Source organism: Rattus rattus, chromosome 3, assembly GCF_011064425.1.
Source record: "Rattus rattus isolate New Zealand chromosome 3, Rrattus_CSIRO_v1, whole genome shotgun sequence".
Taxonomy (NCBI): Eukaryota; Metazoa; Chordata; class Mammalia; order Rodentia; family Muridae; genus Rattus; species Rattus rattus.
Window position 1 is genome coordinate 173,641,701 of NC_046156.1, and position 23,009 is coordinate 173,664,709.

The 23,009-nt window shown below is 42.5% G+C and overlaps 1 protein-coding gene across 1 annotated transcript in view; it reads left to right on the top strand.

Annotated features, from left to right (window-relative positions):
* Osmr (oncostatin M receptor) overlaps positions 1 to 23,009 on the top strand; it is a 54,199-nt gene that overhangs the window by 8,764 nt on the left and 22,426 nt on the right. The window contains exons 2-7 of the mRNA XM_032898815.1: positions 2,488 to 2,575; positions 10,317 to 10,486; positions 15,669 to 15,840; positions 18,438 to 18,716; positions 20,009 to 20,144; positions 20,803 to 20,954. Of these exons, the coding sequence (XP_032754706.1) occupies positions 2,500 to 2,575; positions 10,317 to 10,486; positions 15,669 to 15,840; positions 18,438 to 18,716; positions 20,009 to 20,144; positions 20,803 to 20,954 (985 nt within the window). The 5' untranslated portion in view covers positions 2,488 to 2,499. The remainder of the gene's footprint in view (positions 1 to 2,487; positions 2,576 to 10,316; positions 10,487 to 15,668; positions 15,841 to 18,437; positions 18,717 to 20,008; positions 20,145 to 20,802; positions 20,955 to 23,009) is intronic.

Sequence of the window (23,009 nt, forward strand, 5' to 3'; positions counted from 1 at the left end):
AGTATTTGGTTGATATAAGCTGAACAGAACCCCGGGATGAGGATAGACATGGGGAGGAAGGAGTGAATGGAGGACAGAGTGTAAACTGAAACATAGGTAACAGTTTTTCTCTCCAGCTCCCCAACCCCACGTGGGCCAAAGGTTATGACCTGGGTAATATTTAGTGACAGAAAAAAAAAAGACCTAAAAAGAAATTAATTGGTGCTTTCATTCAAATAAGTTGAAAGCAGAGAGGAGAGATTGGGGGAAAACTGGTATCCATTTTTCTTCATTTCCCAGATGTTTTCTGGCTGGCAGCTGCATCCTCAGACTCTGATGCACATTTTCACATTTACACACACATATACAGATATAAACACACACACATAAACATACATACACATATACAGATACACATAAACACATACACACTCAAACAGACACACACATACACTTACACACACATATACAGACATAAACATACATATGCACACATACACACACAAACATACATACACATATAGAGACACACATACACACACACACACACTAAATAAATAAATGTAAAAATATGTAAGCTTACCTATTATTTCTGGAAGTTTCCTGACTGTATTGTCAGACTGTGGCTGGCTGAGGAGAACCAGGTGTGAGGACAGTAAAACAGTAGGAAAGCAGTTTGTAGATGACAAGAAATCCGAAGAAACTCTGTCTTTATGGTTCCTGGAGACGCCTGTGAGACCTATATGGTGGTCTTTGCAAATACGTGTTTTCCAGTTGCATTGCCTGGTGACCTTTCACCTCTGATATCTGCTTACCATTACTTCTGAATTTCTCAGCTGAGTATCTCTGTGCCTATGACTTTAACTTCTTGATGGAATGCCATGTGTTTAGAAATGTTTGAAAAAGCCTTGTCATAGAGAAACCATTTGAGGTGCATACCAGCTCCAGAGTCTTCTGTTTCAACTTTCTGATGTGATGTGAGAGGGCCCATGGTGGCCCCTTCATGGCCCCAGAGTGAGTGGGAGGGGACAGTGACTGAAGTCACTCTCAGCAGAGTGGCACACACATCCAGTCCCATAGGCCTCTTCCTTTGCTCCCTGGGTTCTGTGCACATGCACACACTGTTTCTCCCTGAATTGGCTCTCCCCCAAACCTGGGTTCTGGCATTCAGTCATCGTGTGCAGTTGTGAGTAGAGATCTGTTATGAATGGCATGACGTGTTTGCCAAGAGTAGCATGCAGTGCTGACAGAAATGTGAAGAAAGGCTGGCTACCACTTCAGCGCTCGGGCATCGGTGACTCAGCGCTCGGGCACAGGTTACAGTCGTAGGCATTTGCTTCATCCAGTTCTTGTCTTTGCTGTGGTTCCAATTTACCTGTACGACAGTTTGAAAATAAACAAGTGTGGCAGTGGGACTCATAAACAGGCTCGGGAAATTTAACTCCGGATGAATCTGGGCATTGGGGCAAAGGGCGAGAACTCGGCTTTCTATGAATCTCTGCTGACTCAGAGTCCTAAGGAGAAGAGTGAAGATCAGGACTTCCCCTGACTAATGGGCTTTAAACTATTAAACTAAGGACAACCTGGTCTTTTTGAGGTCATCCAGCCTTCTTCTCTCTGCCCTCAGATTGTTCTCTGATTGAAGCACCTGATGAATCAGTGGCTCTCTTTTAAAAGTGCAATTCGCAATTCTCTTAGGACAGAAAACAAAAGAAAATAAAAATGGTATTGAATAATGAAAACAACTAGTTCCCGGAATATGTTAACTTTTCCCAGGCTTCACTTTTGGTGAGAGGGAAAGGGGAGCGAATAGATGACCCAGATGGTTATTTTTTTTAATTATTTTAAAAATTCAAATAATTTATTGATTTTACCGTTTGTGCAGTTATCTTGCCCACGTGTATGTCTGTGTACCATATTTGTGCCCAGTACCCACAAAGGTCAGCACAGGGTGTCAGATCCCAGAACTGGGGTTACAGATGGTTTTGAGCCACTGGGTGGATGCTGGGAGTGGAACCCAGGTTCTCTGCAAGAGCACCCAGGGCTCCCAACCTGGGAGGCGTCTTTCCATCCCTTTGTGGGATTAATTTAAACTGAGCCCCCTTGAGACTATATTTGTCCATTTTCCAATCAGCTTTTGTTTGTTTTGTTTCATTTTTAAGTTTTTTTTTCTTTACCAGCTTTGTTTGGAGCAGTCAAACGAACCGTCGTTAAGGTCTTCCTACCAAGCCTCAATAATCCATAGCAGGACATCTTCACAGCTGACTCAAGGTCCCTTGAAACCTAGGCTTCTGACTTGCACACTGTCAGCTATACCTCTCTGATGACCCGAGGAACACTTCATGGGACAGGCTATATTCTTCCTCCAAAGGCAGATGACAAGAGACACGGATACCGGGGAGGAGAATGGGAGACTTTAGTCACACCTCTGACCACAGTTGCCCCCCAGATGCGTCCCAGGAGTTAAAGCTCTATGAAAGACCCTTTCTTGTCATTTATCTTTTTCAGATAATCAGACCAATGGCTTTCTCTGTGGTCCTTCATCAAGTGACCTTCCTTCTGGCAGTGCTGTCCCTGAGGACTTCCCAAAGTAAAGGTAAGAGGCAAAATCAGAAGGGAGACTATAAAGATACTCCAACAGATGCTTCGGAGAAGAGTTAAGCAATCTTTCCTCAGAGCTGGTGATTAAATCACATGAGATGGCGCTGGATTTCTGGAAGCCACAGAGGGCGTGTCCTCCCTCAATTGGTAGCATGTTTAATAAGCCCACTCCTTAGCCCTGGCTTCCTGCTCCATGCTCTGCTCATTGGTGTGGTTGTGAGAGAACCTGAGACCACAGAGCTTCATGACTGCTCTGTTTGATCTAGATCTTTGCCAAGGTATTTCCTTCTGAACCCTGCTGGGCAGGATGGAACAGCCCAGACTAGTTCTGGCTGCTGAGTTAGAACGAGTTCTGATGCCCCTTAGCCACACTTGTGAAAGCTGTTAGGCTTGTACAGGATGGCTGAAAGAAACCAGTCTGTAGGGCAGTAGAAACTCTTGAGTACAGACAAGGTACGATCTTCAATGCTGAAATCTGTTGACAGAAGTGATGTTTGTCCCGTAGCTCTCCCCAGCAGACAGTAGTTTGGAATAAACCAACTTTGTAAATGCACATGTGAGTGGGAACGCTATCAAATGTGTATGCCTACTTGACTACTTTGGACTTTGTTAAACATAGATTTTTTCTGGACTTGAAAGAGTTTCTGTTGGGTTGTAAACTTTCCCTGCATTCGTCCATATTATAAAAAAGTTTACAGTTTTTTTCCTCTTGTACTTATTCTTTGCTGTATTTGCTTTTAAACAAAGAATACAGATAATCTGCCTTTCAGAATGACCCACCCAAGTTCCATGTATGGATTTATGAAAATGACATTTTGCAAAGAATAAGCATAGAATCACTCATTTATCTCTTAGAACTGTAAGAAAGTATATGTGGGAAAGAGAGAAATTAGTTCTGCTCATAGCTCAAGTTCTGCCTCATGTCTTCTACATCTAGATTTGGTCTCCCAAAGTGGCAATATACTATTTTTCCTGGCTTTATAAATATCAGTTAAGGGGTTGGGGATTTAGCTCAGTGGTAGAGCGCTTGCCTAGGAAGCGCAAGGCCCTGGGTTCGGTCCCCAGCTCCAAAAAAAAGAACAAATAAATAAATAAATAAATAAATAAATAAATAAATAAATAAATATCAGTTAAGTGAGTTCTTCTATAAGCCAGGGCTACAAGGTGTCTGCGTCTCACCCTGGTGGCATGTGTAGCTCCCTCAGTCTGTCTTGCCTGCTGGAGTCTAAGTTCACGGCAACCGACCAGAGGCTGAGCATGGAGATGTTCCAGCCCAGATCAGAGCCCCTGGTTCTGAGACCCAACGTCCTCGCGCTGAGGGACTCCCAGGCTTCCACAAAGCTTTGCCACAGCTTGCTCCCCCAGCAGAATCTCATGATGTGACCTGACTGTTCATGGCGTATCTTCTCCACGTGAAACATACTGCTCTCAGCTCAGTCTCCATGGCTCTGTTTCTGATGTCTATCTAGATCAAACACGTTTCCGTAATTTCCTGGCAACCAGTTTTCTGTTTCTGCTTCCAACTTTATGGTAGGTCTTTGTCTTCCCCTGAACTGCGGGAACTCCTTTCCATTTCTGCTGCCTACTCCACCTCCACTCAAACTAGTGAGCTTACCACTTACCCAGAGACTGTATTTCAGATAACCTGACTTAACTTCTTCTAAGCAATAGAACATATGTGAGAGCCTTCAGTTACCCCTGGCCATGTTTCTATCAGCTGGAGGAGGTGATGTATTTTTCTGTCTTTGGGAATGTATAAAAACAGTTGCAAACATGTGGTGATTTTTAAATTATTTTTTTTACATTCATTTAGCGTGCATACACATGTCCCAATAAATGTGTGGAGGTCAGGAGCCAGACGGTGGGAGTTGGTTCTCTTTTCCTCTCCCATCATATGGGCTTCAGGGATGGAACTCAACCTAGTTAGGGCTAGCAGCAAGTTCCTTAAACACAGAGCCATCTTGCTTGCCTCTGACACACATTCTAATAAAGGTTAAATCATGATACATAGAGAAAAACATAATTGCAAGAGTGTGTGTGTGTGTTTGTGTGTGTGTGTGTGTAAACACTATAATCTGTATCTCTCTTCCAGGAAACTTTTTTTAAATTTAAACAATTAAGATAAATGTTTCCTTCTGATGATGGAGGTTCTTGGAATGATACTGTTTCCACTACTGCTACATGGTATCTCTTTCTGGGAATTAACCATGTATTATTTCCTTCAGCAGCATTAGGGCTGGTCAGAGAAACATTGTGGGAAAAGTGGGAGGGCATCTGTGACTAAGCCCGTGTTTGAGTCCCCAGATGGCCTCTTTAGCCACACTCCAGTTTCATGCTATGAGAGCTGGCTTGGGAGCCAGAAGGCCTAGGTCTGCTCCGGTACATAGCTTTGGCACAGTCCTTTATCCCCACGTTTAAGTACAACTAGCTTCTCTGAAAACAAAACAAAACAAAAAAAACAAACAAACAAACAAAAAAAACACAATAGGATTGGATTTGTCAATCTCCATGGTCCCTGTGATCTCTCGGGCTCCACCTTGGAACTTTATCTCCCTGCTCCCCGTTCCCCGCCACACACACATCTGAGTAACTCAAATGTTACTCGAATCCCTGAGTCATTCCACACTTGTTGATAACATAGTCAATGTAAGGAACTTCCCTTCTGCTGAAGCAACATAGGACAAGTGGCTAGAGCTTCCAGAAACAAGGTCAGACCTGGAGCTGACTCATTTGTCGAGCAATTGTGGAACGTTTATACTCACTCTGTGCTATCCATCTCGGCTTCCCTGAGCTAAGTAAGACTTAGTCGCACTCTTGGTTCCACCCCACCTCAGAGCAGCCTGTGACCACCTGCTAGGATCGGGGGTGAGCGAAGCCACGGGTCAGGAGATGGAGAGAGCACGTGGACATTCTTTACCTTCAAGTTCCTGGGACAAAATATTTGAAAGAAGCAGATTAAGGAAGAGTTTGTTTTGTCTCCTCGTTTGAGACACAATCTGCCGTAGTGGAGAGGGCCTAGAGGCTGGACTGTGGTGTAGATGGTCACAGTGCCACAGTAGCCAGCTGGCTTCGTCCCTTTTATTCAGTCTGTGCTACAACCCCATTGATGTTGCTGCCCACATTCAGGGTGGGTTTTCCTCTTCAGTTCAACTTTTATGGCAATACCCTCATCGACACACCCAAAGCTGTGTCTCCATGTTCATTCTAAATCCAGTCAAGCTGACAAAATGAACCAGGGTTCTAAAGAGCCACATTGATCCTAAGGGCAGCCTAGGCAATGACCACCTTTCACTAAGACCCTACCTCTATCTATCTATCTATCTATCTATCTATCTATCTATCTATCTATCTATCTATCTATCATCTATCTTCTATCTATCCCTCTGTCTATCTATTCAGTCATTCATAAAATATGTTTTAATTGAAATAGAATTATATTTCCACTAGCCTGTTCTTTACCTCCCTCTCATGTTCTCAAGTTGATAGCTTCTTTTTATTATTACTACATACATACTTCTTACTTACTTACATACATATATACATGTGTGTGTGCACAAACATATAAATATAATGTGCTGAGTCCACCTTTGTTGTTCATATCTATGCTTTCAGGACTGACCACCAATAAGGGTGCTCATTCCTGGGAAAGACTAATTCCCTAGGAAATACTAATTCTCCTTCTCCCAGCATTTCTTAGTTACCTGTAGTTCCTGGTAGGAGTAGAATCCTGTAAAGTTTCCCATTCCACATTACTATATCCATTGTTATTGCTGTTAGTTTAGTCTTGTTTATGCGGCCATACCTAGGAGAGAGCGTTTCATCACCGACTTTCTGGTATTCTGCCTCTTATAATCAGTTCATCCTTTCTTCTGACATGTTGTTCTTGGAGCCATAGATGCAGGAGCTGTGATATAGAGAGATTCATCAGGGCTGGGCTCCCCAGGATGTGTTTTTCTGTGATGGTCTCTGCTGTAAAGAAAGGCTTCTTAGATCTAGGGTGGTAGCTACACTTATCTGTGGGCTTAAGGATACGATTTAACATGTAGTAAAGAATTGTGCTGGCCCAGCAATGTGGCTGTAATAGATTCTTTTTTTAAGGTCTGTGACCTTACTGGCCTTGGGAGTCTGGCTGGGTTTCCGGTACCAGATGTGAATTCCATCCTTTTGAGTGGGCCTTGTGTCAGAGAGCTGTTGGTTTCCACTGGCTTTGTCTCTTAATGCTTCTGTCACCTTTGACCACATGGGAACCAAGCTTCCAAGAACCTCTGTTGGACACTCAGACCATATACAAACCAGAGCAATATGGAAAAGCGAAGTCAAAACGCATGACTCAAGCTCGACGAGGGGATGAGAGTGGAGTTGGCAGGAGTTCAGAAGTCCAACATTTTGTTTAGTTTTGTTTTATCGTAATCATGTATCTTGACATTCCTTATTGAGGTAACAGTCACATAACATAAGATTAAGGTATTTTTTTATGGTTACAGTGAGCCAATCATCAGTAGCATTTAATATTTCATAATAGTACTGTAACCATCCCGGTGGGAGTGAAGATAATCTGATTTTGTGCTTGTTTCCCAAGAAGAGATTTCCCAGTTCTAAGGACTCATTAGTCCGCCTTACAGGAAGACCAGAGCTGAGCCAGTGATGAGCAGGACCACACCTTGATTGTTTAGCTATTGTGATGCACACCTCTTGACTTCTCTTGAAACTTACACCTCATTTCAAACCAGACCTAGAATGTTTCTCTTCCCAAGGCAGACAATTGAGTAAGCCTGCTTTCTCTGCTGGATGCCATTACTCATGTCTTTTGTTGGCCTCTTGAAGATGAATGCTGGACCCTTGCTTCTTAATGTTGTCAGGGCCCAGGCAACCTAACAACTCCAGAGACACAGTCTACAGCTGCTTGAAACACTAATATCTATTAAGCGATGGTTTCTGATTCTTCTCGCCCCAGTGCCGGCAACCACCAGACCTCTTACTGTTTCTACGGATTTACCTCTTCTAGCTATTCCACATAAGTGAAACCATAGAATATACAACTCTGGATTCCTTTACTTATCATAATGTTTTGAGCTCCATCCAATCTGTAGCATGGATCACCACTCTGTCCTTTTTTTACTACTGAACAGTAGAGTCTCACTTTCTATGGAAATCACAACTTTTAATCTGAATGCCACCCACGGATGACCTGTGAAGTTTTTCCACCCTTTGATGTTTGTGCTCCAAACAGTCATGGGAAGACTTTTGCTTGAATCCTGGCTTCATCTGGGAAGTGGATAGGATATAGACCCAGGAATATAATTGCTGGGTCTGACTGTAATTCTATGGTAACTTTCTAAACAATTATCAAGATGTTTTCCACAGCGATGGGGCATTTTACATTCCACCTGCAGTGTACGAGGACTGCAAAGTTCTCTACACCCTTGTCTGCGTATGTGATGTCCATGTTTTAAATCGTTACTGGAGCCTTCCTTGAGAGCGTGAGGTGGCATCTCACTTGAGATGCTGTCACGGATTTGATCTGCGTTTCCTTGATGACAAGCGAATATGAGCACCTTTTCATGTTGCCCTTGGGCCGTTTGTTTATTTTACCTGGAGAAATGTCCGAGTCTTAGACCCATTTGTAAAGTGAACGTTGCTTTTCTGTTGTGGATTTGCAAGAGTTCTTTATAAAGTATAAATACGAGAGACTTATCTAACACGTGACTTACAGTTACCTTCTCCCATTTTGCAGTCTTTGTTTTCCTGGTAACACCGGGCCATGGTAACAATTTGTCTCCAGTGGACAGATTTTAATTTTGATGAAGTTCAAGCCGTTTGCTCTTTTCCACTGCTGCTTGTGTCTTTCATGTCCTATGACAGGACCCACTGCCGACTCTAAAGTGGTGCCCATGTTGACCACTTTCTTCCTTCCCTCTTCGCATATGAAAAAAATGTCCCACAGGATGGGTGACCTATCAATAGCTCTTTCCTTTTATGCGTATTCTTATGTCAATATCTGAGGCCTTCTGCCATCCTAGCGTAATGCCTTGCCTGCATGCAAAGTCCTCCGCTGTGGAAGCCAGAGACTGAGAGCTTTTCATTCTCACCTCAGCTCCGTCCAAAATCTCATCCTGTCAGCCGTACCCTGGATGCTGCTGAGGCCATGAAGCATACCTCTCCGGCATTCCATCCCAGAAGACCATGGATAGACCATGAGTCCTATCTTCCCGGTTGTGAAACAGTGTAACGAAGGGAGCTGGTGTCTGGACATTAGGGAGATTACTATTAAGTTTCACAGAGCTTTCGTAAATTGTTTAATCCCACAGAGCTCTGACTTCCTTATCTATAATAGAAACTGTCTTGTGGTTTTACAGCGTTTACAAGACACACCATTAAGTAAAGCAGCCACCGCCATGCTGGGTAAATAACGTATGTTCAGGATTGTTCCTGCTGTCCTCCATGAGAAAAACAACACAAGTGCACTGGCCATTCCGGGACCCTTCATGTTTTGCAGATTGCTAACATTTTTATTAGGAAGATACTCCTTTGCCTTTGTGCAGGGGAAAACCGCAGGAGATTGAACCCAGGGCTTTAACCATGCTAAATATGTATTTTGCCACCAAGCCACTCTTTTTCTAGACAATTTCTTGCCTTTAAGTGTGGTACAAGGGGCTTTCAGACCACCAGTGTCTAAGAAACTAGGAAAACAAATGCCAAGTTACATCCGGGAAAGCAGACACCAGCTGATTTTATGAAAGGAGTCTTTCATAACTTTTCAAAACCTTTGTAACGTTTACTTCAGACCCCTTCAGTAGGGAATAGTTGAATTAGCAACACATGAAATGTGGGTTTTTCCCCCAATTTTATATGCTCTTTCTTACTCTTATTATTGTCAGTAACCCAAGGTGATCCAGGCCCACCCTTTCGCTCACAGTGGACTGTATCAGCTGTTGCTTCTGTGTGCAAGCTATAGCTGTGAGCAAGCTATGGCTGTGAGCAAGCTATGGCTGTGGGCAAGCTATGGCTGTGGTGCCATTTAGGATTTGCAGTCTGAGAGACACTGGTCACCTCTCAGAGTCAATGGCCTGCACAAATCTGTTCATGTCTGAATTCCTGTTCTTTTACAGACTCATTGCACCACTCACTGCTCTAAGTTTATGGTCTCGATTATTTCTATGACACTGTTGTCTCTCCACTGAGACTCTTTCTTTGACTGAGGAACCATGTCACCAGTGTTTTGAGTCACATTTAGTGCCTATAGCTATTGCTGCCCCATCCAAAAAGTTCAGTGAATTCTTTCTGGAGGTGATTGAGCTCAGTGCATCGAAATACATGGAACCTTGGTCTAGATATACAATGTTGCCGTTTTCTAGGCTTCTAATAAGTCATGGAACCCTGAATTTCCAAAATCTAAATTTATTTTTTTTTAATTTTAAAATATGAGATTTTTAGAAAAAAATCTCTTTGTTTCTATTACGAATTAAAATCTGGCCACCCAGGAAAGACACTTTTGTGCTTTTTCCCAGATTATTATTATGTTGTGCATTACCCAGCAAGTTCTTTGCATAATGTGGGTCTTAATTTCTTCCTCAGCTGATATAACCTCTAATTCCTTCCCGGCTTACTCCAGAGTCTGATGCTAGGATGCTTATGAAAATGAACTTTCCAAGGCTCCCTAGTGTCTCTGTTTGACGTGTGGCTATCAAATCATGCCCCCACTGAGAGTTGTTTTATATCTGTTTTTGGTCTTTCAGTCTTGGGGGAGCCTTTACAGTTGACTCCTGAGATACACACAGTTTCTCTTCAATCTGCACTTCAAGAAGCAAATCTAGAATGGACTGTCCCAACCTTTAGTCATCAAGAATTAAACATTGTATTTCAGATAGAGATCAGTCGGCTGAGAACATCCAACACCATTTGGGTGGTAAGTACTTTGTGACTTGTCTTAAAAATTATTTTCCTGGGTTATGATTTGTCTTTTAGACCATTCAAGAACATTTCCCTCTCAATTCAGGCTTCCCAAACAATTGCATCCCCATGTTTTTAGTTAAGACGATGGTTCTCAACCTTCCTAACGCTGTCACCCTTCATGTGATCTCCAACCATAAAATTATTTGTGTTGCTATTTCATATCTTAAATCCTACTACTGTTATTAATCATAATATAAATATCTCTACTTGCTGAGGGTCTCAGATGACCCCAGTGAAGGAGTTGTTTAATCTCCCAAAGTTGTTTAATCACACATTTTGAAATTCACTGAATTAAGACAAACTAATATGGCCTCCTGGATTTGAACGGTCCATTCTTCTGTGCTCAGAACAGTTGCTGGATCTGGCCTTGTAAATACTGGATCTACATGTTCCGTGAAGATCCATTGCCTCACCCTTCCTCCTCTCTTCTCTATCCACTCAGGATTACCCAGGAAGCTTGGGTTATCCTGCATAAGACATAAATACCTACCAACACTTTTCTCACAGTGAGCCTTCCTGGGGAACCGTTTGCTTGCCCTGTGGTGAGTGCCCAGAAGAGCAACTCCCAGCACTTAGTGTGTGGCCAATGCAGAGGTTCTAGTGACATTGGATAGTGACTAAGTGTCCTCTGTTTCCTGGAAATTGAGTTTGCTAATAAATAAGCTAATTGATTAAATCTTTCTTGAGAGGTGGAGGCCAACGGATCAGGAGTTCAAGACACCCTGTGCTACAGAGTAAGCTCGGGGCCAACTTGGACTACATGAGCCCTTGCATCAAACTCAGTGAAAGAAAATCTTCCAACTTTTTTTCTGCTTTGAATTATTTGGGATATATTTTCACTCATCTTGATTCAGATAACAGAAGTGTCTATTGGGCCTTAACACAGTCTCATCTAAGAGCACGTTGGTCCCAGGCATTAGATATTGTTATGAGATGTCTAAGGACAGTTTGTCAAGGTGCCTTAGAAATCTTCTGGAGGTAAACGACACAGAGAGCTGAGACGGAGCCCCATCAGTGCCATCAAAGTCTCCCTTTTCTTGGGCAGCAGATGCTGGGCATCTAGGGATCAAGAAGGTCTACCCTTTCAGTTAAGCCTTTCACGAAGATTAATGTCTTCAGCTTTTCCCTATATCCATTACTACGTATGAAGTCTAAGAAACTAGTTGAAGATAAATAAAATCTGACTCAGTTCGTTAGGATTTATAGCAGGTCTGTTACTTGGCTGCCTTTTCCCACAATGGTAGCTGTTGAACAGACAACGTCACCTTGGTAACACAGATGTCTAGTAACGAGCTGTCCACTTGCCATTGTCTCAGATCTTCCCACCATGCTACCTTGTACTATGAAACCTGAGTGTGTGGTTCTGATGAGCCTTGGTTGGTGACCTGGGCCTAGGGAAACATTCAACAAATGTTGAATATTGAACAAAGAGTGCTCCTCCAAAAACAGAAGGTTGAGAGAAGTGCTAGAGGGATTTTGGAGCATTAACACGAATCACTATAACAGAACAGCATTGGTGTAGCAACAAGGGAATCCTCTATTTCCCTAAAAGGCAGTTCATATTAGTTCTCATATTAGGAAAGGCAAGGAACTTTAGTCATAGGACAAGTGGACCGCATTCTTTGTTTTCTTAAATCTGATTTCCTATTAGCTTCATGAAATGTCTCTTTGAACAAGAAAGCAGCAAAAATTATTCTGTAATTTATGAGGAGTTAAGATCTCAAAGGGTGGACTATTACACCATCTATTTATTTTTGTTGAACTCCAGAGCATCCAGCCACAGCTCTAGTACAACAGTGACCAAAAACCAGTGCACAGATATTTTGTGTGCACTTCAGTTGAGAATGACAGGGAGGTGTCCCCATTCCTCTTCCCCATGGTCAGACAGGGAAAACAGTCATGTGCTATGGCTAGGTGATGCTCTCGTATGACTGCTCTTGTACCTGAAGTTGGGGAAAGACGTGAGATCTTCCTTCAGCTAAGGAGAGAACATTCCTTCTGGGAAGTCAGTTCTTTTTGTACAAGCCAGGAATCCCATCACAACCTAGGCTGAGAGGGCAACATAGAGTCTCATCCTTCACTGCACTTCCAACACGCTAGAGGAAAAAAGCACATTGACCTAGGTGCTCAAAGTTAGAATAGGGCACCTCCCTGACAGTGTTGGCCACACAGAGCCCTACTGACAGGCACAGTACATGGCACTGCCCCGGGCCAAACTTCTGTTCCTCCCTCTAGGACGGTTTCTATATTCTTATTCAATAACAAGGGAAGGCAGAGTAACAGCTCAAACTTGGAAAGAGGCCTGTGGTGTGAATCATGGAGGGGTAGGACTCATGCCTCAGCAATGAGTCAGTGACCTCAGATATATTTCTATGTCTGTGTGTATGCCAATTTTTGTGACCTACTAATGTCTGCAAGGGATGTATTCAACTTGCCCCTTCAATGACTGAAAACAAAACAAAGAAAATTTGCCACAATTTTTTTTAAATCACTAATTTGACTGACACAGCCAAAGTTTATCTTCTTCATTGACAAGGCTATAAAGACCACAGAGTGTAAATTGAGGTTAGATAAAATCCACACAGCTTATAGGGAAACATGACCCACTGCATATTAATCAAGTGATTAAATTACTCAGCTCAGAGTGTTGGATTTGTGGGCCTGCATCTGGCATTGTGCAAGGAGCTGAGCACACAAATGGGATGTTCAAAATTTGTAAGGGGTGGACGGCTCACTAGTGAATGCTGGAGTTAGGCCTAATTTTCTCCCACGGTTTACATGGAAGATACTTTGAGCCAAGATAGGAAAGAGAAGTTGAAGTTAGTTTAATGTGAAATGTGGGAACAGGATCTCTGGGAAAACCCAATGGGAACCATCAGAGGCCTTGAGAGAGAGGTATAGGGGAACTGCCAGGTTTGAAGGCAGGATGCAGTGTGTGGGCTCAGAGACTATGGAGACAGGTTGGGGCAGGCAGGTGCAGGGCAAGACCACCCAAGCACATGATAGAACACTCAGATTGTGCTCATACCAAGGGCAATAAGAATAAGAGTATTGAGATGTTTTCTACTATTTTTTGTTGTCTAGTATTTTAAGAATATTTAAATGTAACATCGAAAGGCTGTTCATTAAGTTATGAAAGTTTCATGAATCAGGATACCCAAAACAGGCAGACAGAAACATATTTTGTGATCTAAGAATAACGCAAAATAATGAGCTGATATAAAATATTAACCATTTTAAAAATTCTGTTTTATGTAGAGTAGAAAGGAGGCACACAATTGAACGTACCTGGGTGGACCACAGTGTTCTCATCCCACAGCTGAATGAATTCTGTAGTGTACGTGCTTTAAGATTGGTGATCTCAGCAGGGCAAAGATGTTAGAGTTGTTGCTTACAAATGTGCCATGTGGTTACTGAACTGAGGACCTATCATTAGCACCGAGGTATATGAGTACAGACTGCCACTAGCTTCCCCAGGAGATTCAAGGTGATTGGCATCTCCATTCTCCAGCTGTAGGGAATGTGCCTTAGAGTCACTATGGCTGTGATCAAACACTGGGACCAAAAGCAACTTGGGGAAGAAAGGGTTTGGCTTTTTGGGTTTTTTGATTGTCTGTTTATTTTGTTTTGTTATTGGGTGGGGGAGTCATTGCTGTTTGTTTTTTTTTATTTTGTTTGCCTACCCTTCATCATCGAAGGGAGTCAGATCGGGAACTCACGAAGAGCAGGAAGTCAGGAGCTGATGTCCACAGAGGAGTTCGGCTCACTGGCTTGTTCCCCATGCCTGGCTCAGCTTACTATATTATAGAACCCAGGACCACCAGCCCAGGGATGGAGCCACCCACGGTGGGCTGGGCCCTTCCCCATCAGTCACTAATTAAGAAAATGTTCTACAGGCTTGCCTACAGTCTGATATTACAGTTTCTCAATTGAGGTTACCTCTTTTCAGATGTCTCTAACCTGTGTCAAGTTGACATAACACTATCCAGCACAGATTTGGGGGTAGGGCAAGGATTGTGGAGGGGCACACTCAAGAAAATGAATTCCTGGAGCTATGGGGGATTCAAAGAAGAAATAGTAGTCTCAGCTCCCTTTGGTCGCTGCCAGCATCATAGATAAATTCCAAGAGGGCTTTGTGGTGGGTAGAGATGGGAAGAATTTAAAGGAGAGAGCAGGAAATTCTTTAGGAATGTGAGGTGCAGCTCTGTAGGAGAGTGTGAGGCACTGGGTTCTATCTTTGACAATGAGATAGTTTAAGAAGACTTCATGAAAGAGATGGAGAATGCTCTGGGCTCCAATAATCCAGCTAATTCCTAATGCAGAGGGAGGTGGAGGACATAAGCCAGAAATGCCTCATGAGCAGATACCAAGATGTTCCAAAGCCCTCAAAAAATGTTGGGTAGAGTGAAGATAACCTCAAGGTAGTGGAAACCAGATTGTGGGGACCTTGAAAAGTAGAGAAAGATGTCAAACTGCAGTTGATCAAATTTGCAATGTGAGATTCCAACGTCTTAGAACGATTAAGACCCAGCTCACCCTGAGTAATATCAAAGAGAAGTATGAAGGTGCTGTTTGATTGGTGTCTCTAGGGCCTACCCTTCTGACAGCTGGAGCTTAAAGGAGGGACGTGGTCCATCTCGACACCACATCTAAAAAGATAGGAGAGAAAAAACAGGGGACACTTTCAGAGATGTTGGTGTTCCTGGGGTACCAGGGAGGATTAGGTAGTCTGAACTAACCTTAGCTAAAATGAAATTTTAAAAATACCAACAAATATTGCCTACTTCTAAAAGTAAGTACTCAATTAACTAGATTTTTAGAATTTTCTTAGTGGGTTGTATGTGACCAGCATGGTAGAATGTCTATCTCAGATCTTTGATGTGAGGCTTGAATGATTTCTCTCTTCTCTCTCTTGACCTGTATGGGTCCCCTAGAGAATGTGACAGTCATGGGGACTGAGCAGATAGGAGGTCATAGCTGCATCAGACCAAGGGAGTGATGTTGGAAACGGTCTTAATTTAGATAGACGATGGAGTTAAAGTATGGTAGAAGTTTGTGTTTGGAGTAATTCAGGTTGACCCACATTGCAGGATTGTAATGACTGTTTATTTTCAAATATTTCCTTTATTTTTTAGGGGAATTATAGCACCACTGTGAAGCATGAAGAAACTGTGCATTGGAAATGGACATCCGATATCCCCTTGGAGTGCGCCACACATTTCATAAGAATAAGGGCTATGGTAGATGACGCCCCGTACCCTCCACAGAGTTCCTGGAGCAACTGGAGTTCCTGGAAAGAAGTTAATGGTAAGAAGTGAAGTTGTTACAAGGGAAATTGCCCCAAGAATAATCAGATTTAATATAACTCAGAGATCAGTAATCAACTGGAGGATATCCCATTCCCTTTGAAAGACACTGAATTGACACTAGCATTATTTTTCTTTGGTCAAAATAGAACGTAAAAAGTGGTTTTGAAATTCCCCATGGAGCTCTAGATGTCTGAAATTTTACCTCTGAATATCTTCATTGAGGTAATTATGTAATTCAGATAATTCTGTATTCGTTTTCCAAATATGCGAAACATGTTTACCTTAAAGTTATATGTGTTTTCCTTAAAGCAGCACATGTGAGATATATATATATAGATAGATAGATAGATAGATAGATAGATAGATAGATAGATAGATAGATACACATACATACATACACTTTTATGATTGATTGTAGCAATTTGGTCTTCAGAAAGCAGGCTTAGACAACATATAAACAAATGAGGGCAGCTGTGTGTCAATAAAACTTTATTTATAAAAACAGATGGCAGGCTTGCCTTAGCTCATGGGCTATAGCTCTCCAATCCTCACTTTACAAACAGGGAGTAATGTGGGGAGAATAAAGCAGCTTTTCATTATAGTGATAGAATTGTGGACAAATAACTTTAATTGTCCCTTAATTTTGATCATTGAACACTGTTGTGGACTTTACTATAGCTTCACATGTTCCATTTGGCTACAGGCCAGACCTATAGCAATAGCATTTCTATTCTTCATTGTGTTACATGAAATTCTACCAATATAATCATTCCTTTGCCAAGCACTGATGCAAATTTATTAACTCTAAGTGGAACCCTATTAACCCAGGACTAGTTTAGTGCATACATTGATTATAATAAAATTACATTCTACAGTTCTAAACACTAGCCATTGGTCTAGCTATCACACTGACACTGAAAAATAGGCTTTATTTTTACCCTCACTTCATAGATACATAAAATGATGTCCAGGGAAAGTAAAGAATGTACACAGGTTATGCAGTTCACAACCATATCTACTGCTGAAATATGCAGAAAGAAAATATAAATGCAGAAAGATAGTAAGGAACCCAAGAATGTTGGCACATGACATCAGTGCTCAGGAGGTCTGAGTCAGGGGGTAAGATAAATTCAAGGTCATCTTGGATGGATTGTATAGAGAATTCAAGGCTGGCCAAGAATGAATAGTGAGATTCCATCTCTGAACACTCAAACGACAGTGGGAGAAAGAAATAAGCACTCCATAAACAACTTTGGTAAAATTGACTAGACTTCTCAGAGCTGTAACTGTAAAATTTATGCAAGTACAAATGGGAATCAATCCTGAGTCTCAGAGGGCGGTTTCTCCACTGTGAGTGTTCAGTAGAATCATTTAGAGATCTCAACAACCTTCAGAAGAGCTATGCACTCCACTCGGCTTGGCTGAGGTCAGTGATAACAATACCTAGGGGCCTGCTACATCAGGCTCAAGAGAGAGGTGAGGTGGCGAAGCCTGAGTGGGGGGTGGGAGGAGAAGATTCTTCTAGAAGGCCACCTAGAGGGAGACTCTAGAGAAGGTGGCAAGAATGAGGAAGTTCCTCTGAGAGGGAGATTCCTTAGGACTTTGATATGTCAAAGGTCATACAGAAGGAAAGACTGGAGCAGGAGATGGGAGTTGGGTGAGCAGCATCTCTGGGAAAGGGGAAGGATGTGATGCAGTGGGGTGGGTGGGGAGAGAAGGGTTTTGGAGCTGGGCAGTTTTTGTCATGTTTGAGCGATTTAAGGGAGAGTTCGTTTTGGCTCTTATTTCAGGCACACAGTTCATGATGGCAGGGACAGTCAGGTCGGGTTTGGACTTGCAACAGCTGATCACATCTCACCCAGCATGAGGAAACAGAACCAGTGCTCCGCTCGCATCCTCCATTTCCTACAGTCCAGGATCCCAGTCAGGGACTGGTGCCGACCACAGTGACAAAGTCTTCCCATCTTGATTAACCTAATCTATATGATCACGCATAGGTCTCCCAGACACTGACATTGACAATAGAGGATCTCCCAGGGGTTCTGAGCCTCAAATTGACACTCACAGAGACCCAGGAGAACCGAACAGGCTTTTGTACTACTGACAAGTGAAGCAAACTTAGCTCCGAGTCCCTGCCTATCTCGCTGGTGAGAGGTCTTGAGAGACTTGAGATAAGGAACCCAAACACTTCATGAAGGTTTCCTGCATGGTAGGAGCCCCACAGAGAGCAGCTACAAACAACAGCAACATCACAGGGACCAGAAGTGATGCTAGTGATGCTGTTTTAGCTGGGACCGTATGACAAAAGGTACCTCAGGGGGGTTGGGGATTTAGCTCAGTGGTAGAGCGCTTGCCTAGCAAGCCCAAGGCCCTGGGTTCGGTCCCCAGCTCCGGAAAAAAGAAAAGAAAAGGAAAAAAAAAAAAGGTACCTCAGTGGAGAAGTTGGTTTCCTCCTACCGAAAGGTCCAGGAATCACATGGTTTAGGCTGCCATTTTTCCCAGAAGGTAGAATAAAACCATATTATCTACAGGGAGTGGGAGGGGATGTGTCTTGAAACCTGAGTAATATTCTAACCAAGGCCCTTTGTCTTGCAGCACAAGTTTCAGTTCCACCTGATACATTATTAATATTTCCTGAAGACAGACTGTTGGAAGAAGGTTCCAATGTCACCATCTGTTTGATGAGTGGGCAGAATCTATATAATGTATCCTGTAAGTTGCAAGAAGAGCCAATCCGTGGAGAGCAACTTGATTCACACCTGTCACTAATAAAATTGAATAATGTAGTGTTCCTTAACAACGCAGGGACAAACGTCAATTGTAAAGCCATGAATGGTACTAAAAAAACATTTGGTACTGTTCTCTTTGTCTCAAGTAAGTATTAGAGTAGTGGCTCTCAACCTTCCTAATGCTGTGACTATTTAATACCATCCTTCATGCTCTAGTGACCCCCAACCACGAAATTATTATCAATGCTTCTTCACAACTGTAATTTTCTACTGTCAAAACCATAAACCATAATGTAAATATCTGATATGCAGGATATCTAATATGCGACCCCTGTGGGTGTCATGACCCCACAGGTTGAGAACCACTGCATTAGAATGTTAGGTCTCCTTCCCTCTTATTTACCAGAAGGCAAAGAAACATGTTCCAACTTGGTTTTAGTTTCCTTTGACTTCACAAGTTTTCCGAAAGAAGGTTCTGAAAATAATACGCAGCAGCAATACTCCCAGGATATCCTATTTACCCGAGACCTTTGGTATCAGTTTTATTCAGAGAACTTATAGTATTAAAGAAAGAGATTTCAGTTTATGACCTGAACCACTGAAAAATATTCTTCTTTGCCTCCACTCAACTGACCTGGAATCCTCTCCAAATCATGGAGAGAAGGAGGCTGCTGTCAGCCAGCCAACTACAGAAAGAGGGTGCACAGTGTCAAAAGCTATGATGACCTTATCTCCTAGCTTGGCCTATCCTCTTGGTCATTTCTGTAAGTGGCCATAGTAATGATTTAGAGAATCCATGAATATGAGAGACTTGTAGACGCAGTGTATTAGTTTACCAGCAGTGGCCAATAGTGTTCTTAACTGAGTGGCCTGTGGAAGTGAGGACATGCTGACTTCTGTAGGTCACAATATGCCTTGCTATGTGGTTTTCAGAGTGTGCTTTCAAGTTTCCATCAGATACCTAGACCATAGGACAGTATCTGAGACATCTCTTGCTGTAGGAGGGAATTCCAGCCCCAGATGCTTCCACCACCTCTACTCTAGGCTCTGGGAACTCTACCTTTTTGAGGAGCTTCACTATTCCCAGGACTCTCTGCTCCCTGCTGTAGAAGTGAACCAGTTCAGTCTGCTGACATACCTGGGCTTTAATGGAAGCCACAGAGCCAACATGGGACACCAACCCTCTTTCAGATAGACACGGTGTCAACCTCATGCACAATATAGACTATCCCCAAGATCTCCAAGAATGAGGAGAGACTAACACGGAGAAGCCCCTAAAGAACCTCTCTGGGGCTACTGATCTGATGACTTCCATCTTTTGATCCCTTCGTTGTTTGGGGGACTGTGATTTCAGACTCCAGGCAGAACTTTCCTTTTGACTTGTTTTTCAATGAAAGGGGTTAATTAGATCTCTCATCTTTTCCTTTGTACGGACAGAAGTGCTTGAGGAACCTAAGAATTTTTCCTGTGAAACCCAAGACTTTAAGACTTTGAACTGTTTGTGGGAACCTGGGATAGACACGACTTTGAGTTGGCATAAACAACGTTCCCAAAACTACACTTTATATGAATCGTGAGTCTGCTCTGGTTACATCATCTACAGGATTTTCCTTGTTCAATGGTCACGTGACAAGCGACTCTCTCTTAGAGAAGCACACACCCTTAGAGAAGATACACGTACTCTTGGGTGTGTCTTCCTTTCTTCTGGATACATCTTTTCCTCCTACCCTTTAGAGTTAAGCCTATATTAGTGTGTCTTTAGAAAGTCTTCAACTCTCCTCATAAAAAAGTCATATGGAATAGAAGGAGAGCTATACGTAGACATTTCAGAAAATGTTTTAGAACCACCTTCTGGAATCACAAGAAAATCTTTTCTACTGGGGGATAGAACCTTTTACCTGATGTGCTCTGAAAGAACATGTACAATAAAAATGAGAATAATAGATTGTGTATATTTATATTAAAATAGTTTTATCTGTTGATATGACTTTCCCCAACTTTTCTAAAGATTTAAGAATGTACAACTAGATTAATTGATGTCTTTACCACCCATAAGGAAATGTCATCATATACAGAAGTTCATTGAGACAGTTTCATTGTTGGTATCCATCGGTGACAGATCGATGAATTTATGGTTTTTAATGTCCCAAGGAATCAGGATACATCTGCTTTTATGGAAGTATTTAAACCCTGTCTTTGCTGTCTTGTTTTTTTTCTTTCCGTTTTTTAAGGTTCTCTGGGAGACGTGAGGTTTCTAACCACAGAAACTCGCATACCTGGCAAATCACTGAAGACTCACAGGAAACATATAACTTCACTCTCACAGCTGAAAACAACCTAAGGAAAAGAAGTGTCAGCATCAGTTTTAACCTGACCCACAGAGGTGAGACAGCAATGCCACAGCCCATGATGGCCACTAGCATACCATTATATACAATGCAACCCAGTGAATGCGCTGTAGATACTGGCCTAGTCCACAACCCGAGTGAAGCTGGTCTTTGTTCTTCTATCTGCTCACTCTTACCCTCATGGATGTGCACATTCTGAAGCACTTGTTTTGATCACATCTCAAGTATCAGTGAGCTCTCTAACAAACTTTAAAACTGGAAATGAGGCATGCACCTATGGCATGGCCTACCCCAGCACCTCTCTCTCTACTCTTCTACCCAGATCGCCGACTGCTTTCAGATGTATGTAGGAATATGGATTTGTATTCTCATTTCCTATTCGTTCTAAGGATCGGGAAAGTTCAGGCCTTATTGTATATCAAGGCATCTATAGTAATCTAGTAATTTTTATATAAAATTAAATTGGCATGATGTGTTTGCCCTGGCAACATTGCTGTGATCTCTTCTTTGTACTACTACATAGCACTTCCTGTGAACGAACACTATTTTGTTCATTCATTTTGTTCTTTCAATGGCTCGAAAGTTGTGTCATGTTTTCCTTGACGTAGAGTTTTGATTAATACTAGGATTTTACATGTGCCTGTACTCATATCCACCTTTTAGTATGTATCTAAGAATGGGATTGGTCAAGACCTAGTCTTCCTGAATGCTTACCTCTCAAATCATATTCCAAGGTAATTTTCCCAGTTACATGCTCACTCTGTGGGCTTACTTACTCTCCCTAAGGTCGAAGGATCACTTTTTATTTCCGCCAACTGAATTGAGCATAAGATGGCATTTCTTGATGGTTACAAGTTTAAATATCTCGTCTTATATTGGAAACACATCCATTTTCTCTTTTATGATATGCTGGGTCATGCTATTCATTCGTTCCTCTCTGGGTTGTCATGGTTTCTCCATGGTGAGACTGTAATTAACCACTCTATTACAAACAGCCCATCACGCTTGGTTCAAGCCTTAGCTCCACTTCCTACCTCTATCCCTATGTGGCGAGTGGAGGTAGGGAGAATGGCAGGAACAGAAGTGTGACTGTCACCACAGCATGTAGTTTGGCCCAACGGCAGATTGGACTACTCATACCCAATTTTAGTCGAAAGGTTGCCATCTACTGCTCAGATGGCAGCCACCACAGCTCATTTTGGTTTTGGTTAGACAAAGCTGTCAGTAAAACCTTGCCAGTAGGTTTTTAATTCTCCACATACACCTGGTAAGAGCTTAAGCATCACTTGACCCTTCTGGTAAGTGAGGTATCTGTTCATGGGGTAATTGGTCCTCTTGAACCCCATGGGGTTCATTGGTAATTGGTCTTAAATGCACAACTTCATTGAATAATTAAGCTCTGTTAACTCTGTTCCATTTCACTGGTAGAATTTGTATTTAACCAAGTAAGAGCTGATAGTTCATGCCATGGTGGCACATGCAAAGCCCTGGCTATCTGATGCCTGGTCTGAGAGTGGTGTTCAACAGCAAGCAAGGAACCCCAGTGTCAGGAAGTCCCAACAACCTGGGAAGCCGAGGCCAATTATGAGTTTGAACCTATCCTTTGTAATGTAGTGAAACCCTGGAATGAAGAAAAGAAGAAAGAGTTGGGACCGGGGGTGGGGGCCAGTGCCTATGCTCCAAATCTGAGAGTTAGATACACCTGGCGGCAATTTTCTGTTGTCTACTCTGGAGTCAAGCACACTTGGAGGTCCTGAACATTTATGACTGCATTAGGCTAGCAGACCCTAAAGGTTTTGAAGGTGAGGGTGTGAGGGTTGGATCATGACTTACTGAATGACTTGCAAGGCATCCTGTTACAGGAGGCTCCATTTAAAGACAGGGATGCTATTCATCTCCTTGAATGTAAAGAACCAAAATGACATGGCAGTTGTGTGTGTGCTGTGTGGAGAGAAACTCACTCATTCCTTACCTCCTACCTGTTTCTGAGTTAGTCAGGCCAACCTATCATTTTTCTTTCTGGGATATTCTTTTTGGCATCTGGTATGGCATTTGGCATGATATAAGAAGTCTGCTGCTTGTTTTCATGC